This window comes from Glycine soja, chromosome 12, assembly GCF_004193775.1.
Source record: "Glycine soja cultivar W05 chromosome 12, ASM419377v2, whole genome shotgun sequence".
NCBI lineage: Eukaryota > Viridiplantae > Streptophyta > Magnoliopsida > Fabales > Fabaceae > Glycine > Glycine soja.
In genome coordinates, this window is record NC_041013.1 from 42,111,131 (window position 1) to 42,128,148 (window position 17,018).

Genomic DNA, 17,018 nt, shown 5'->3' on the forward strand with positions numbered 1-17,018 from the left:
ATATAATACATAAAATCCTTTTACAAAATTAAACTTAATACTCATGATAGAAATAAAAAATAAACACTTTTACAAAATAAGACAATTGAATTTTTTTTTCTTAATATTCTGATTCATCGGAAAAAAATCCTAACCAACCTATGATCGAAAGATAAATAAAATTTTATCAAAAATTAAACTCAAATATTCTTAAATAACTCAATTATATTTGTCATGGTTGAATTTATTCTGTAAAGAACTGAACCTCCTTTGCTGCGGTGTAGGGTAGACTTCTGATGCCACAACAATAGGAGCCATTTTAGAGGACCAGTCAGGTAACAGTACGTAAAATTATGAACTTTATTCTCTCTTGTTTTTTTAAAGCTATTTCTGTGTTATTATTTCAAATGATACCGTTTTGATAATTTTTACAAAATGAATTTATAATTATATATTAATATAATTATTATACAATATTATTTATAAATAAACAACACATAAACAGTGTGAAAAAGATAGAAAAAAGCCAAATCCGTAAAATTATAAAATATGTAATCATGTGGAGCTCGTGGTTCAAGAAATATATATTTTAGTCATTACTTTAATGAGATATAGGTAAGATAAAATGAGTGCATTATTGGTGTAATCAACTGGAAGTTGAGCCAAGGAGGAACAGAGGAACCGGCGCTGATAAATTATTATTGGCAAAGTTTAATCCCGGAAGCTGTCCAAAATAAAGTTCAATAAAAAAAAAATGATACTTGGCGTTTAATGTAAGTAATTATCAGTTAACATCTCATTTTAGAATAAAGAATTAAGATAACAGGATTCAAAAAAATTAAGAACCCGTAATAAATTAAATTAAAAAAGAATCAAATTTGTGAGTTAAAATAAAATAAAAACTAAATTTACAATTAAGTTTTATATATATTAATCTATATGCGGGCCAGGGATGGATACATAATTGCGGGCCAGGGATGGATACATAATTGGAGGATTGGGGTCAATTATAAAATTATCCAATAAATATATTAATATTAAATCTTATACAAATATCTTTAGTATAGATACTACTCAAAGAATAGTTCATCTACCTCTCTCACTTTTTTTTTTACTTTCTGATTTTTTTTAATAAAAAACCCGAGCATAAGCAAAGAATCATTGTTTTATAAAAGATAGAAAAGATAAATAACACAATTATTAATTTGGTAATTAAGTAACATGAAAAATACTAAAGTTTAAACAACACAAATATTTTTGTTATTGATGTAATCCTCCGAAGAAGATGATCCATCAATAGAGTTATGACTAAGAAATCTCAAAAAAATTGTATGATAGATATACGAGAAAAATATAGGGTTCTCATGAGTTAGGATAAATTTTTTATCTATGGACTAAATATAGACTCACTTATTTTTTGTACATATTAAATTAATATTTTATTATTTTTAGATCTTATATTTAAGGCTTTATAATATAGGAAGGATACCATAGTAATGTAGAATTTTTTAGTTAACCCTTGTTTTTTAAAACATCTAGGCTAGTTTTTTGTATTAGGGGTGATTTTAAAATTATGTGTGTTGATAAAAGTTAGGGCTCACATGATTCCGCCCCTAATGCAGGCCGCGTGGAATGTGAGGCGAATGCTAACAGGCCCGTAGTGTATTTTTTTTTTTTTACAGTGACATCCCTTAAATTCAATATAGGGCGAATTGAAATTGCATAGTAGTTCAGGGGAATTGAATTCAACCATATAACCGTTCGTGTTGAATCGAATTACTCCGTTAAACTGCTCCAAGTTGTTTTGAACTATTTGAATTGTTCTCAATGTACAAATCTTATTTTAAATAATACTTTTTACATTTTTAAATTTCATAAGTTACAATCCAATTCGGTTCAAACAATTCGATTTAGGAGTAATTAAATCTTTAAAAACTAAAGAAAGTTAAGTTCAATTTTTTTATTCAAAATATTATATTTTTTTTAGGATAATTCAATTTGATAGAAATATAATCCAGTGCTCTCTTGTCAAGGAATTAAATGAAAAAAATATTTTTATTAAAAATCAGAAAATTATAATTTTTTTATACTTTTTAACAAATACTAATGCAAGTTGATAATATCGAAGGAGGAGCTCCCAAAACATTGGCGTTCTCGTGTATCACCTTATGTATAGCAACAACCTCCACGACACCCCGTTGTGCAATAAGTCTAGTTATAACAATTCATAATCTGGAAAATTAAATCTTAAAATTTAAATTTAACCTTTTGGATCAATTTTTTTTATATATTATTTTATTTTAGACTTTTCACACTACATCAATTCTCTCCCCCTAATTAACCTTGCTGTCGACAACAGCCAGCTATCATTGGAGGCAATTTTTGGCAGTTGTGTCAATTAGGTGTTATGTGGATTTTTATTGCTCTAGGACGCTTTCTTATTAATAGAGTTCATGTTAGGTCAATTTAAACTTGTCCCATTTGTTTAATTACAGCCTTATAATGCAATCCCCTTCTCTAATTCAATTGTTATTCCTTACTTATCCATTCGGTCTCTCAAGTCGGTTCTTTACTCCTAGTTTTGATGTAACAATTATAGTTCTATTCATCCTATTTTTTCAAGGTTTCATAATTGGACATTAAATCCATTTCATATCCACCGACGAACACTGATTACCGTACCACCACAACTACAAGAAAAAGTTGAAAAGAAGGGGAGGGGGAAATAGATTTGTTTGATATATACACACAAAACATTTGTGAAATTTATTGGGTTTTTTTTTAATTAAAGATTATTTAATTTCATGGTAAAAAACTTTTTTTTCTCCTTTGGAAAGTCAGATAACTGAAAAAAAAAAATATTACTTCATCCAAATGAACTGGACTAATTAATATCGAAGGAATGAAACTGTTCAACCTTTGCTGCTTTGGATGATATGCAGATGCAAATACAGAGAAATAACGGTGCAAGCTAGTATTTGAACTGCTTAAAATAAAGAGTCTAATCATATTAAAAGTGAAATTATTAAATAAATTGCAGTAAATAATTTTTAAAAAATACATAAACCACACTTTAAATTTATAATGAATAATGTATTGTTATTTTTAATTATTAGAATTTAAAAAAAAACATAATTGAAATTTAATTTAGAAATAGACATAAAAGAAAATAGAATGAAAAAGATAAATAATTAAGAAAATCAAATATATAAACAAAGATATCCAATGATGGTAGTTTTAAATTATTGGGAGAAATTTATTAGTTAATTAAGTAGTACATAATATATGAAATATATCTCTAAACAACTGAAAAAAGAAAAAGAAAATGGAAACTTTACAATCTCTAAACTCCACTCCCAGTAAAAGTACAATTCATTTACGTCTGGTCTTTTTCAACGGTAAACACTCCAAAGAGTCCAATATCTAGTCACTATAAATGTCATCATCCCCGCAGGAGTTGGGATCACAAATCTTTCGCTAACACTCATTAATTGCAAGAATGGCACTTCGTTGCTTGGTGATGTCCCTTTCTGTTCTCTTCACTGTAAGTGTTATTTAGGGCTATGAAGCCTTTCACTTCCACTCCTCATGCCCTTGTCAACTTTAACTATACTTTTTTTTTACGTGTTCAGAATCTCAACAAGTATAATAATCAACAATATGCTTAGGGATTAAACAGACTAAAAAACTATACAGAATACATCCTATAATGGAACTCTATCTCTATGTGGTGTCATTTATCAATACAATCATATTTTATTTTTTATTAATCAGCAAATAGTTGTTAATTGTATCTCCTTCTTTTTTTATCTCTATTGATCATTAAGTCAATTTTATAATATGATATTGTTTAACTAAGACGTGAGACTTATATGTGTATGAATATATGTTGCGGCAGCTTGGTCTTGCGAGAGAAAGCCATGCCAGAGACGAAGATTTTTGGCATGCTGTTTGGCCAAACACTCCCATTCCAAGTTCATTGCGAGATCTTCTAAAGCCTGGCCCTGCAAGTTAGTTTTGTGAATTATCAACTCTAGATTCTTGATTATGGGTTTATATCTTCCTAGAATGCTCAAGGTTACCCCATAATTGGAATGGAAAGGTTGAACGAAGAAAGAGAATAAAATAAAAAGAAAAGAAGAAGAATAACTATATATAAATTACCTTTTATTTTAAACACTCCAGCACCTTTTTTTATCTATTTATATCATATGATATCATAAATTCTATTATATTTATATTTTTCTATTTATTTACTCAACTTTTAGTATTTAATAATATAATAAGTATTTATCAAATATTTTCCTTTAACAAAACGAAGAAAGAAAATATATTTTTATATATGAAAAATAAATTTTGTACATCTCTTTTGGTGTTTATATCTATTGAGAGACAAGAAGAAAAATGTTATTATTATTATTATTATTATTATTATTATTATTATTATTATTATTATTATTATTATTATTATTATTATTATTATTATTATTATTATTATTATTATTATTATTATTATTATTATTATGCAGGTGTTGAAATCGATGATCACCCTATGCAAATTGAAGAAACACAGTACCCGAAAACCTTCTTCTATAAAGAAGACCTTCATCCAGGCAAAACAATGAAAGTACAATTCAGCAAGCCTCTCTTTCCACAACCATGGGGTGTTGGTACATGGTTAAAGGAAATTAAAGACACTACTAAAGAAGGATATAGTTTTGAAGAGCTATGCATCAAGAAAGAAGCCATTGAGGGAGAAGAGAAGTTTTGTGCAAAATCCTTGGGAACAGTAATTGGTTTTGCCATTTCAAAGCTGGGAAAGAACATTCAAGTACTTTCAAGTTCCTTTGTCAATAAGCAAGACCAATACACTGTGGAAGGAGTGCAGAATCTTGGAGACAAAGCAGTGATGTGTCATAGGCTAAATTTCAGAACTGCAGTATTTTACTGCCATGAAGTCCGTGAAACAACAGCTTTCATGGTTCCATTGGTGGCTGGTGATGGAACCAAAACTCAGGCACTTGCTATTTGCCACTCAAATACTTCTGGAATGAATCATCAAATGCTTCATCAACTTATGGGAGTTGATCCTGGAACTAACCCTGTTTGCCATTTCCTTGGAAGCAAGGCCATTTTATGGGTACCCAATTTATCTGTGGACACTGCCTATCAGACCAACATTGTTGCTTAATTAGTCCATGCATCTTGAGCACCATGAGAATGAGATTGTGTATAAAATAAATTATCATGTGCTGTGTGTTGTGCAAGTACTACCTTCTCTAGCTAGATTGCTAGAGCTAGAATTTCAACCTACCTATGTGTACTGATAAGATCTGCTTCCCTACTTAAAGAGAGCATCATCCTGTGATCAGTGTGCTTCGTATTCTCTCTCTCTATATATATATGGTAAAAAGTGGTTATCTCGTGCCTCGCCTTGAGCTATCCATCACTTTTTTTTTTTATCTATCACTTTCTTATTTTAGATTGATTTGTTGATTTTTTCTTACTTTCTTTATTCTTTAACTAAAATATATAAATATACATTTATTTTATATAATTAAATAATGACGTGATTAACTATTGAAATATTTGTTTTATAACAAAAAGAATATATCTGACTAACCAATTATATATTGTAATAACAAATGACAAGCCTTGAGCTATTTTAAGTAAGAATTTTCTAAGGAAAAATAAATAAATAAAAATACATTTTTAAGATATCTTTTCTTATTTGATGAAATTATATAATATGGGTGAAAAGCCAACTATGATTGACCAAGTGGCGAGGGATTGGATTAAATATATAAGGGTTTATCTTCATTATCATGATCGTACATAAAATATACATATGTTAGCGTGTGTGTATATATATATATATATAAAATTAGGGGGTGGAGGGTCTATGATAAAATTATAGACTATAGATGCATCTAATGATCCAAAAAACTTGATGATAATGGACCGCTTAGTTAAGAGGTCTATTCTAGAATTTTTTTTATGGATTCATACAGATTAATAATTTATATGAGATTTTTTAAAAAAAATATTATTTTTTTGTTGAAGACGAATTGTGGGAAGCAGGAGAAAAAGAAGAACCACAAGAAACAATTAAGAGCACAAATGATGACACAAAGAAGAAGAAAAAGAAGTTCGTAGAAAGATGAAGAAAAAGATGAAAGGATCAACAGTGGCGGTAGGAATTATAGGCATAGGAAGAAGAAGAATGCGCGTGGTAGCCGACCATAGGAACAGAACAATGCGTGTGTAGTGGCTGGCCGGAACAGGAACGAGAGGAAGAAGACCATATGAACAAACACTGTAACTTTATATTATATTATTAGGGTGAAAAATATTTTTGATATTTCAGCTTAAGTGTTGGGTTTCCCTGTAAAAAGACTGGGTGTACCAAATAACTATCAAGCATAATTGATGGACTTGTAGCCAAAGTGAGTCACCCCATTAAGGATAAAACCAGTTTTAGCTAACACAAATTTACCCAAATCATCTCTTAAGCAAACCCATCAATCCTGCTTCCATAAAAAAAGAAGCATCCGTGTCACATTTTAAAAAAAGCTTCTGGATGATGATGAGAGCCTGCTGTATCATTATTATTTTTAAAAGATAAACAGTGGAATGATATTATTGCAAAGTAATGAAAATACACACCAGAACAAATGATTTGGAAAGTGCGCCAAATATTTGATTTTTTCCCTAAAGATAAACAGTGGAATGTATTATTGCAAAGTAATAAAAAGACACACCAGAACAAATGATTTGGAAAGTGGGCGGCCAAATATTTGATTTTTTTTCCCCTAAAGATAAACAATGGAATGTATTATTGCAAAGTAATGAAAAGACACACAGATTTGGTAAGTGGGCCAAATATTTCAATTTTTCCTAAACATACAGTTTTTTTTTTATTTTTTACTAAAACATACAACTTCTTTATTTGTTATTTGCCAAAAGAATATATTTTTTATTGTTTACAGGATAAATTTAAGTTGGGAATCTAAATTTATATTTTTTGAAATTTTCAAACCACCCAAAAATTCCCTAAGTCAAGCCATTTCTAATCACCCGAAATAAAATTAATTGCCACCAAATGTTTTTGATGTCATTTTTTTTTTCTACCAAAAGAAAAGTTATATCATTTTATTCATGATAAAAGATTCAATAACATTAGAATTAATTCAAAAATATGGTGACTAAGATAAGATTATTTTGACACCCTTATAAAAACAAACGATGATTTGCGTGTATATGAATAAAGCACACAGTAACGTTTTCAAGATATATGAGTTCTTCTCTATTTTTGTGGACGACATTTATAATAATAAAAAAAAGAATATCAATCCTATCTAAAGCATGGAAAAATAAAAACTATTCACTTATTTTTATCTAATAGTTTAAAATGTTCAGATAATAATTGGTTCATGGGAAAAATCAAACAGTTAACTAAACTAACCGGCTACCATCCCATCCAATTTAACGTGGATAGAAAAAATCGAATAAACTAAAAATTCAACAAATATTAGTTAACATATAAATAAAACCAAATGATGATTAATGTGTTAAAGTACACTTTAATCATTTGTATAATACTCAAATTCGATCCTTAATTAAAATAATTTTTATTCAAATTTTATTTATTTTTTAACCAAATTTTAAATTAATCAGGATTTTTTTCTAACGAGAGGGTAAAAAAAAAGTGACACATAAATTAAATATTTGATATTTTAAATTATTTTTATTATATATCTTATGTTTTATTTGATATTTTCCATAAAATTAAAAATAAGATTAAATTAAATCAAAGACTGATCCATTCAAATCGTTTTAAATTAATTCAAATCTAATTAAAAATTTAAACTAGAATTATTTGATAATAAATTAATAAAATATTATTAGATTAGATATTTTTTTCTTTAAAATTAATCCAATTCAATTATTGCTTATGCGGTCCCAAAAAATTACAACCATGTACACTCCTAACGAATCTGTAGGGTAGGATTCATTATGAGGTCATTCGATAGTAATGATATAATACATAAAATCCTTTTACAAAATTAAACTTAATACTCGTGATAGAAATAAAAAATAAACACTTTTACAAAATAAGACAATTGAATTTTTTTTTTCTTAATATTCTGATTCATCGAAAAAAAACCCTAACTAACCTATGATCGAAAGATAAATAAAATTTTATCAAAAATTAAACTCAAATATTCTTAAATAACTCAATTATATTTATCATGGTTGAATTTATTCTGTAAAGAACTGAACCTCCTTCGCTGCGGTGTAGGGTAGACTTCTGATGCCACAACAATAAGAGCCATTTTAGAGGACCAGTCTAAACAGTGTGAAAAAGATAGAAAAAAGTCAAATCCGTAAAATTATAAAATATGTAATCATGTGGAGCTCGTGGTTCAAGAAATATATATTTTAGTCATTACTTTAATGAGATATAGGTAAGATAAAATGAGTGCATTATTGGTGTAATCAACTGGAAGTTGAGCCAAGGAGGAACAGAGGAACCGGCGCTGATAAATTATTATTGGCAAAGTTTAATCCCGGAAGCTGTCCAAAATAAAGTTCAATAAAAAAAATGATACTTGGCGTTTAATGTAAGTAAAAAAAAAATTAATTTCCAACGTTATATTCTCTATAAAAAAGAATTTAATTTTTTAATTATATATATATATATATATATATAGGGTCCTTAGATCCATATATGTGATTTCACACTTTGATTAGTGTTCTGTCATGTAAAAAAAATAAAAATACTTTCATTCAATGTGATAAGAACACCGGTGGCACGTATGCAAAAATATGGATCTAAGGACTCCATGGACCACAAAATTGATATGTGGACCACAAAATTGTTGGGTTTGTGGGGGCGAATTCTGAAAACCATGACATTTATATGCATACACGTACACAAAATTGCATGCTAACAGGCAGTCATTATTTTTAATCCACTTGAACATTATTATTTATATGCATTTATTTCTTTTATTTTTGTACCTTACCGATCATACGTCAAGAAAAAACAATTATATAATTTTTTAATTAATATAAAATATTTTTTTACCCTCTATTTTTTCATACACATACATAAAGGAATGAAAGTTTTTGGCATGCATTTCTTTTTATTTTTTTCCATCAAATAACACATCTTTTCAACTTTACTTCTCTTTTATTTTTATAGTTTCTATTTTTGTCATCTCTATTCCATTCCTAACAAATACCATATAAGTCTAATCTTTTTTAACAGTATACGATCCAAACTTCACTATATATATCTCTGTCCCTGCAAGAGTTTGAGTCACAAATTTTCCACTCTTCCTCACCGATTGCTAGAATGGAATTTCGATGCTCAGTCATCTCTTTTACCATTCTCTTCTCTGTAAGTGCTTTGGTGCTCAGAAGCCTTTAGATATTCTATTTTTCGTGTCTTTATGAGCTCTTGCTAACTAGTTTTTCATAAGTGTTCAGAAACTTAAACAACAATTATTAATAAATGATTCTCCATTTCACATACTAAAAGCTATCCATCCTATATATAATGAGGCTCTATTAATGTTTAATATCAATAAAAAGGAATTTCATTAAAAGAGAAAAAAAGAGATGAACTATATATAGCACAAGAAATGCCAAGGGTCACCTACAGATAACAATCTGGCACACGTATATTTAACATCTGAAAACCAATATTTATGTGGGATATACATTATTTATATATATGTGTGTGTGTTTCCCTTTGTCAATACATGCAACGATATTGTTAAGACATTAGACTTACATATTTGTGAATATTTCTATGTGGCAGCTTGCTCTTGCAGGAGAGAGCCATGTCCATGCATCGCTACCTGAGGAAGATTATTGGGAAGCTGTTTGGCCAAACACTCCCATTCCCACTGCACTGCGAGAGCTTCTAAAGCCTCTCCCTGCAGGTTTATTAATTTTATGAGAATTATCAATTCTAGATTATTGATTCTTGAACATGGGTTCTTATCTTCCTATCATGCCTTGGCAAGTTAAAACGTTAATTAGGTTTGGCTGTGTAACAAAGTAGCAAAGACAAAATTTAAAAGGAAAATGCTTAAAGTATTAAATGTTAGAGTGCAAGACATGCGAAAAGTCTCCTTAAAAATTCATTTATAAGGGTGACTTACCCAATTATATAAACCCTTATCATGTTCATTAACTACTTGATGTGGGACTCTTAACACGCCCCCTCGAGTCAGGGCTCACCTCAAAGTGAGGATTGACGGCACTATCCACCAAACTATCGGGCTCTGATGCCATATTAAATGTTTGAGTACAACAAAGACATCCGAAATATCCCCTTAAAAATCGGTTCATAAGGGAGTGACCTACCAGCTATATAAACACTTATCATGCTCATTAACTACTCGATGTAGAACTCTTAACATAAAGATACGGTGACCCAAAAATTAGGAAAGAGCCCCTGAAGGGACATAAAAAAAGAAAATGAAAAAAAGAACAAATAGAAGTAAACCATGTGATAAGTGACGTGAATCGAAAAAAAAACAAACAAAATAAGGTGAAAAAAATGAAAAAGAAAACAAATACTCTTTAGCGTCCTGTTTATAATACCTATATTTAAGTGTTGTTTAGTTCTTTTTATAAAGCTCGTGTTTCTTGCTCTAATTGTTTAAGACTAAAATACCCTAATTACAAGACAAGCTATAATGTTAAATAATTAGAACAAAGAGAATGACGTCGAGTATTAATAATAATAAAAGTTTTGAAGAAAAAAAAAAGACTTATAAAACATAAATTCTGACAGACACTATATACAATGTAGACTAGGGGTACCGTATACACATACGTGACAAAAACTCTAATGATCATGAAATGAAATATGATTAATATAAAATAAAATATCTAAATTCAATTTACTAAAAGTAAGTTTAAATTTATTATATATTTATTTTTTAATCAATCTTCTATATTTTTTTATGATATATAATTCATATTTTATATATTTTAAGCTGACTTTTTCAAAAGTTAAAAATAAATAATTTTTTAATAATATTAATGCGTGTTTATTCACATGAAAATGTTCTTTTAAGTGTATGAATTGTGGTGTCCAAATCAATCAAAAATAATTTTTTAGTTGGACGCCTATTTAATTAGAAGTGTAAAAAAAACATAAAACACTGACGTTATATTAGAAACGTCTGTAGCTGACACTTCAAACAAAAGAGAGATATCAGTAATTCATAGTTTAAGACATATATTATTTTCAACTAAATTAATTTCTCTCTTGGACATGCTATAAATAGGATTAGAATAATTATATATTTATAATTATTCAAAGAAAATTTGATTTATTTTCGATCATTAAATGACAGGTGTTGAAATCGATGAACTCCCTAAGCAAATTGATGATACACAGTACCCAAAAACATTCTTCTATAAAGAAGACCTTCATCCAGGCAAAACAATGAAAGTACAATTCACCAAGCGTCCCTATGCACAACCTTATGGTGTATATACATGGTTAACGGATATTAAAGACACCTCTAAAGAAGGATATAGTTTTGAAGAGATATGCATCAAGAAAGAAGCGTTTGAGGGAGAAGAGAAGTTTTGTGCAAAATCCTTGGGAACAGTAATTGGTTTTGCCATTTCAAAGCTGGGAAAGAACATTCAAGTACTTTCAAGTTCCTTTGTCAATAAGCAAGACCAATACACTGTGGAAGGAGTGCAGAATCTTGGAGACAAAGCAGTGATGTGTCATGGGCTAAATTTCAGAACTGCAGTATTTTACTGCCATAAAGTCCGTGAAACAACAGCTTTCATGGTTCCATTGGTGGCTGGTGATGGAACCAAAACTCAGGCACTTGCTGTTTGCCACTCAGATACTTCTGGAATGAATCACCACATGCTTCATGAACTCATGGGAGTTGATCCTGGAACTAACCCTGTTTGCCATTTCCTTGGAAGCAAGGCCATTTTATGGGTACCCAATTTATCTATGGACACTGCCTATCAGACTAACGTTGTTGTTTAATTAGTCCATGCATCTGCATCTTGGGCACCATAAGATTGTATATAAAATAAATTATGGTGTGTTGTGTATGTTGTGCAAGACCTGGAACTTCACCTTTCTACGTACGTGTGCTGTTAGGATGCAGTGTGCTTTGATGATGCTTTGATGAATATGAAGTGTGCTTTTTTAAGTCTATTATTTTCTTTTATTCTCTTTTCATAAGGACTTTAGTTCTTCCACCGTGCTTGATTGTTGTCTCGATTATAACTAAATTTCCGTTATTTAAGAAAATTAGTTGACATTGTGTAAAAACGGTGTCCTTAATTTTCATATCTGTGGTGGTTTTTACATCGTCTGCGTTGACAACCTGATACAAAACACGTTTGCAAATCCCCTTTGAATCCAGTCTCCGTCATCTCTTAATAAACAGGCTCAAGCCATAGCCCTTAATCAAAAGCTAAATCCAAATTCTTTTGTTTTTGCTTTATAAAATGATAAGTTAGTGTAAAACTCCATATTGTATGCTTAGTGATAGTGTAAAATCAAATTTTATTATATATTTTTATTAATAGATTATTTAAATTTTAAATAAATAAAAACATTTAAATAAAATAATATTTAAAATATATAATATAGTTTAAATAATAAAACATTAAAATAAATTAATAACATATAAAATATAATCATAAACCAAGGGTCTATTTGAGATGCCAGAGTCCACACACGAGCTTTTCAGTCCTCCAAAACATAGTTTTTGAAAACGATATTCCACCTAAAGATGAATATTGAGCAACTTGTCGAAAAAAAACTTGCATTTTGGTCCTCTGGTTAGTCTTCTCCACTTTATTAGCTTGTCTAACCCAGTTGAGTTGAACCCTATTTAAGGTAGCCAACAATGCGGACTAAATCACAACCAGTTCACAATAAAGTTTGTTCAATGCTGGACTAAGAATCGCATAACCTAATCATCAATTATTTACAACAGAAAAAGAAAATTGGAAACAAATTGCAAAAAGAAGAAGGTTAACTAGCATTTATGCATAATAATTGAATTAAACTTGAGAATATTTAGGAAGGAGGAGAAAGTATTAAATGAAGCAATTTTGCCATTTCATTTCTTTGTTTTTTCTTTCCAATTTTCTTACACAAGTATATGGCAAATAGCCCAAAATGACAAATGAATGAAAAGGGTAAGGGAGAAAAAAAAAAAAGGAAAGTTAGAAATAATCCTTAAGCTCTTGTTGAAGGACTTGTTCAAGCCACATCTTTGAGCCCTCCATCAATTCAGGGCTGAGTCTGAACATCAAAACACAGAACTCCAACTGATTGAGTGCACCATCACCATCAAAGTCACCTTCCAAAACCATGGACCGAAGATCTTCATCACTAAGACCCTGAAGGCCAAACAAGGCAGAGTTCCTCTTGAGGCTCTCAAAGGTGATGACCCCTTTATCAGAATCCTTCAACAGATTGAACCCATTGCACAGTTCATCAATTAGGCCATCCCCACCAAGCTTGTTGGCCATCACAGGCAAGTAGTCTTGGAAGTTTCGTTGTGCAGCCATAGTGGAGAAAACAAAGAGCAAAGAGAGTAGTGAGAGTATGAGAGAGAATTGATGTGTTGATGAATGAGATTATGATGAGGGTGGTGAAGGGAACATGATTGTATATATAATAAAGATGTAGAGAGGAATGTGGGATGGGATTTTCCACGAAGGAGAGGACATAGATAGATTCATTGAAGACAACTAAGCAACACAGAGGAACAAACTCGGTCAGACACACACACACGGGGTTTTACTTTGGAGTTTGGTTGGAGTGGACTTTCGTGGAAGTTGTCAAAAGGGTAGAACCGTCCACTACCAAGAGTACCATTTTACTATAATGCACTTTCGTAGCTTCCAGGTTTCACATTTTTTTCCCTTGGTTTAATATTTTGAATTATTTGACAATTTTTAATCAAGTTTTTATTTTAAAAATAAAATAAAATTGGGTTCTTATTTTCTTGTAATTTTTCATTTGGGTCTTTGAAATTAATAACTGTCACAAATAATTGGTTTTACAATTTTAACTTTCATAAATTAACTTTGAGAACCCAGTTATAAATGGTGTAGAAAATTAAGATCTCAATTGCATTTTTTTTTTCAATTTAAAAAGCTAAATAAAAATTTATAAAAAAATTAATGGTATTTTTGATAGAGGCGAAATGAAGTGAAAAGAAAAACATTTTCCTTTAAAAAGTTAGCAAAAATTAATGGGCCCACACTGATTTAATTTAAATATTTTTTTTCTCAATTTTATTTTATTTCATTTCATTCTATCACATTGTTACGGACAAATTAAAACATTTTAGATTTTGAGAAGTTCGGTCTCGTCTGGCTGTTGACTGCGGCTGCGTCAATGATCTTTCTACGTTATATTTTAATATAAAAATGTGCTTATTCTCAATGAGTAGTTTTTTTGTGTTAATTTTTGCAAATTTTTAATTTTTTAATAGTTTTATTTGCCACTTAAAAATAGCGATAATGTAATATGTATTTAATATTTTAACTTAAAATAATTGTTAATGTTTTTTCGATCCATTAAATAATTGTTAATATATTATAATTAGATGCATGACACATTATTGTAAACAAAAAAAATGATAATGGTGATTATTTTTTAACAATCTTAAAATTTGTGAATACTAGTGATAAAAAAAATTGAAGGATTAAATTAAATCAAATATATTTATATTCAAATGAACTAAACATATTTTAAAATATTTATTTTATTTTAGATAAAAGGTTATATTTATTTCTCTCTCTCTTATATTTTGTAGAAAAATTATGTTTATACATGTAATGTAATTTTAGAATATATAAGGATAGGAATGGATTAAACTCCTCATGGGAAGCTTCCAGCTTACATCATTAAACATTTTGTTTTTTGTTTCTGTAGGAATGCAAGAGTCATTCTTATATTCACTTTCCTTCTTTGTTTATCAACTTTCCTTTTCTAAGTAAATAGACAAGTGTATTTTTTGGAAAATAAATTGAAAAAGGGAATGAATAAGTAAAGAAAGAGGACGGATATAACTGTCGTAAGTCTCTCAAATGTTAAAACGAAACCAATTTTGTCTCTATTAATTTTATTCTATAAATACCCTCAAATTCTTATTTTTCAACTCAAACTTTTTACAAATTGGACTTCAACTTGAAACTCATTAATTATAATATCAAATTTCATCCAAAATAAAAAGTCATCAGAACAATCCCACTTCATACCTTATTTTTAAAGAATGCCACAAATGTTAATATATGTGGGTTTGGAAGTCTCTTGTTTTTGACTTCTTAATTGTATATATGAACTTCACTTAAGGAGCAAATTAAGGCCCGCAAAGGTTGGCAACTTTGTGTAAGTGGAAAGGAGGCAGTGCTCGAAAGTGAGAGGACGAGAAGTTAGCCCCCAAACGTCAAGTTATAGACACTGCCGCGCCGGTCTATCCACATTTTAGGCTTAGTTCCTTTCAATAGTTCTTGCAAAAAAATTGATTTTTAGTTATTTGTAAATTATGTTTGTTTAGTTTTTTGTTTTTCAACTAATTTAGATAATACTTTGAATAGTAAAATAAAATAATTCATATTGCGCTTAAAATATGAATAAAATAAAATAAATATAATTTACAAGAATTAAATTATTTTTTTGCAAGAAAAAAATATTAAATTGTAAGAATTAAAATATATTTAAGTCGTTATTAAAATACTTTTACTTTTCTTTTGGAGAAATGTATTTTTATATCAATTAATTTGATCCCCAATCTTTAAAAACATGTAAATTTGATCCTTCATGTATTCCAAGAATTTATCATATTTTTTAAGTTTGAAAGCACTAAATTCATATTTTTTTATAATTTTTTTAGGATCAAATTCATTATAGAGATCTTAACCACTCTTGACCAAAAGTATAAAAACTAAAAACACATTTTCTCTATTTTTCCTCTTGAAGACCATTATATATATTTAACATGCAGTTCATATTATGTTTTTTTCCCTGCATGTCAATATCTTTTTCAAAGGCGGTCCTATTGAAAACATGACCAGTTATAGTAAATTAAGCACTTCTTCTAGGGAAGGTTCAAATCTTAAACAGCCAATCATTGGCATTCCACAAATTGTTGATGATAATATAGTAGATCAACTTGATAATCAAATGCATAGAAATGATCAACTAGCTGACCTGATGTCGCGCGCACCATCCAAATCGCCATTTTTTCCTCTCAAAAAGCTATATGAAATGAACTTACAATTTGCTGAAATCGGACATATGAAATTTTAATGTCAAATGGTTCACAATATAGTATCTATCAATTCACAGGTGCAGGTGAGTGCGAAAATATTTGAAAGAATTATCGAAGGTTTGCCATAGGAGACAGCTCCTTTTACTAGCTACACAACTTCCATAGATATTTAGTCCAGATTTTGTTGGGTCATCAATTTTGTAACATATGGAAGGTTGACAAGGGTGGGAAGTGATAAACGATAAAAAAAAAATGACACACAAACAAGTAACGGCTCTTGGAAGGCTTCCAACTAGAGGAACACATGAATGAATCAAATGCATACTGGAATATTGCGAGAGATCCAGATGTTATATAGGATGAAACTATACAAATGAAAATAACTTAAAGAACTTAATCAATATTACTTATACCAACAAGATTAATCTATTTTTTGTGGTAGAAGAACATTTAAGAATTTCATGGTTAAGCATGATTGGCTTAACAATTTCGAGTATGAATGACCTCTTAAACAGTTTCTTAGAAAACGTGTAAATAAGATGAAAACACGAGTACTAAAAAGTTTGGTGTTAATTTGTAGTGACAACCATCTTGAAAGCAATCAAACATTATAAGTGGTATTAGAACATACATTTCTTCCTTATGGTGCAATTTGAGGACAAATCAAGTAGAAGTTGATGGCACATGTGATGTATTTGACGTTGATGAAGGCGAAGAGTGATCATTCGTGAAAAAAAG

At 29.4% G+C, this 17,018-nt stretch overlaps 3 protein-coding genes across 3 annotated transcripts; 2 read left to right on the top strand and 1 right to left on the bottom strand.

The window, feature by feature from the left end:
• Window positions 1-3,364: 3,364 nt before the first annotated feature.
• Window positions 3,365-5,421, top strand: LOC114378125 (embryonic abundant protein USP92-like). Its single transcript, XM_028336671.1, has 3 exons — window positions 3,365-3,523; window positions 3,878-3,989; window positions 4,509-5,421. Exons 1-3 carry the CDS (start codon window positions 3,479-3,481, stop codon window positions 5,168-5,170), a joined length of 819 nt encoding a protein of 272 aa, XP_028192472.1. The 5' UTR covers window positions 3,365-3,478; the 3' UTR covers window positions 5,171-5,421.
• A 3,752-nt stretch (window positions 5,422-9,173) lies between these two features.
• LOC114378124 (embryonic abundant protein USP92-like) lies at window positions 9,174-12,209 on the top strand. The gene is made up of 3 exons (XM_028336670.1): window positions 9,174-9,385; window positions 9,809-9,932; window positions 11,361-12,209. Exons 1-3 carry the CDS (start codon window positions 9,341-9,343, stop codon window positions 12,020-12,022), a joined length of 831 nt encoding a protein of 276 aa, XP_028192471.1. The 5' UTR covers window positions 9,174-9,340; the 3' UTR covers window positions 12,023-12,209.
• Window positions 12,210-13,087: 878 nt separating this feature from the next.
• Window positions 13,088-13,708, bottom strand: LOC114378126 (calcium-binding protein KRP1-like). Its single transcript, XM_028336672.1, has one exon. The coding sequence runs from the start codon at window positions 13,564-13,566 to the stop codon at window positions 13,219-13,221; it is 348 nt and encodes a 115-aa protein (XP_028192473.1). The 5' UTR covers window positions 13,567-13,708; the 3' UTR covers window positions 13,088-13,218.
• Between the last annotated feature and the right edge of the window lie 3,310 nt (window positions 13,709-17,018).

What these genes read in the sequence shown, in the direction of transcription:
- LOC114378126 (XM_028336672.1), bottom strand. Translation starts at nt 13,566, where the DNA reads ATGGCTGCACAACGAAACTTCCAAGACTACTTGCCTGTGATGGCCAAC.
- LOC114378124 (XM_028336670.1), top strand. Translation starts at nt 9,341, where the DNA reads ATGGAATTTCGATGCTCAGTCATCTCTTTTACCATTCTCTTCTCT. An exon ending in CTTTTACCATTCTCTTCTCT is followed by an intron (nt 9,386 to 9,808) that starts GTAAGTGCTTTG and finishes TCTATGTGGCAG; the next exon opens with CTTGCTCTTGCAGGAGAGAG. An exon ending in TCTAAAGCCTCTCCCTGCAG is followed by an intron (nt 9,933 to 11,360) that starts GTTTATTAATTT and finishes ATTAAATGACAG; the next exon opens with GTGTTGAAATCGATGAACTC.
- LOC114378125 (XM_028336671.1), top strand. Translation starts at nt 3,479, where the DNA reads ATGGCACTTCGTTGCTTGGTGATGTCCCTTTCTGTTCTCTTCACT. An exon ending in CCCTTTCTGTTCTCTTCACT is followed by an intron (nt 3,524 to 3,877) that starts GTAAGTGTTATT and finishes ATGTTGCGGCAG; the next exon opens with CTTGGTCTTGCGAGAGAAAG. An exon ending in TCTAAAGCCTGGCCCTGCAA is followed by an intron (nt 3,990 to 4,508) that starts GTTAGTTTTGTG and finishes ATTATTATGCAG; the next exon opens with GTGTTGAAATCGATGATCAC.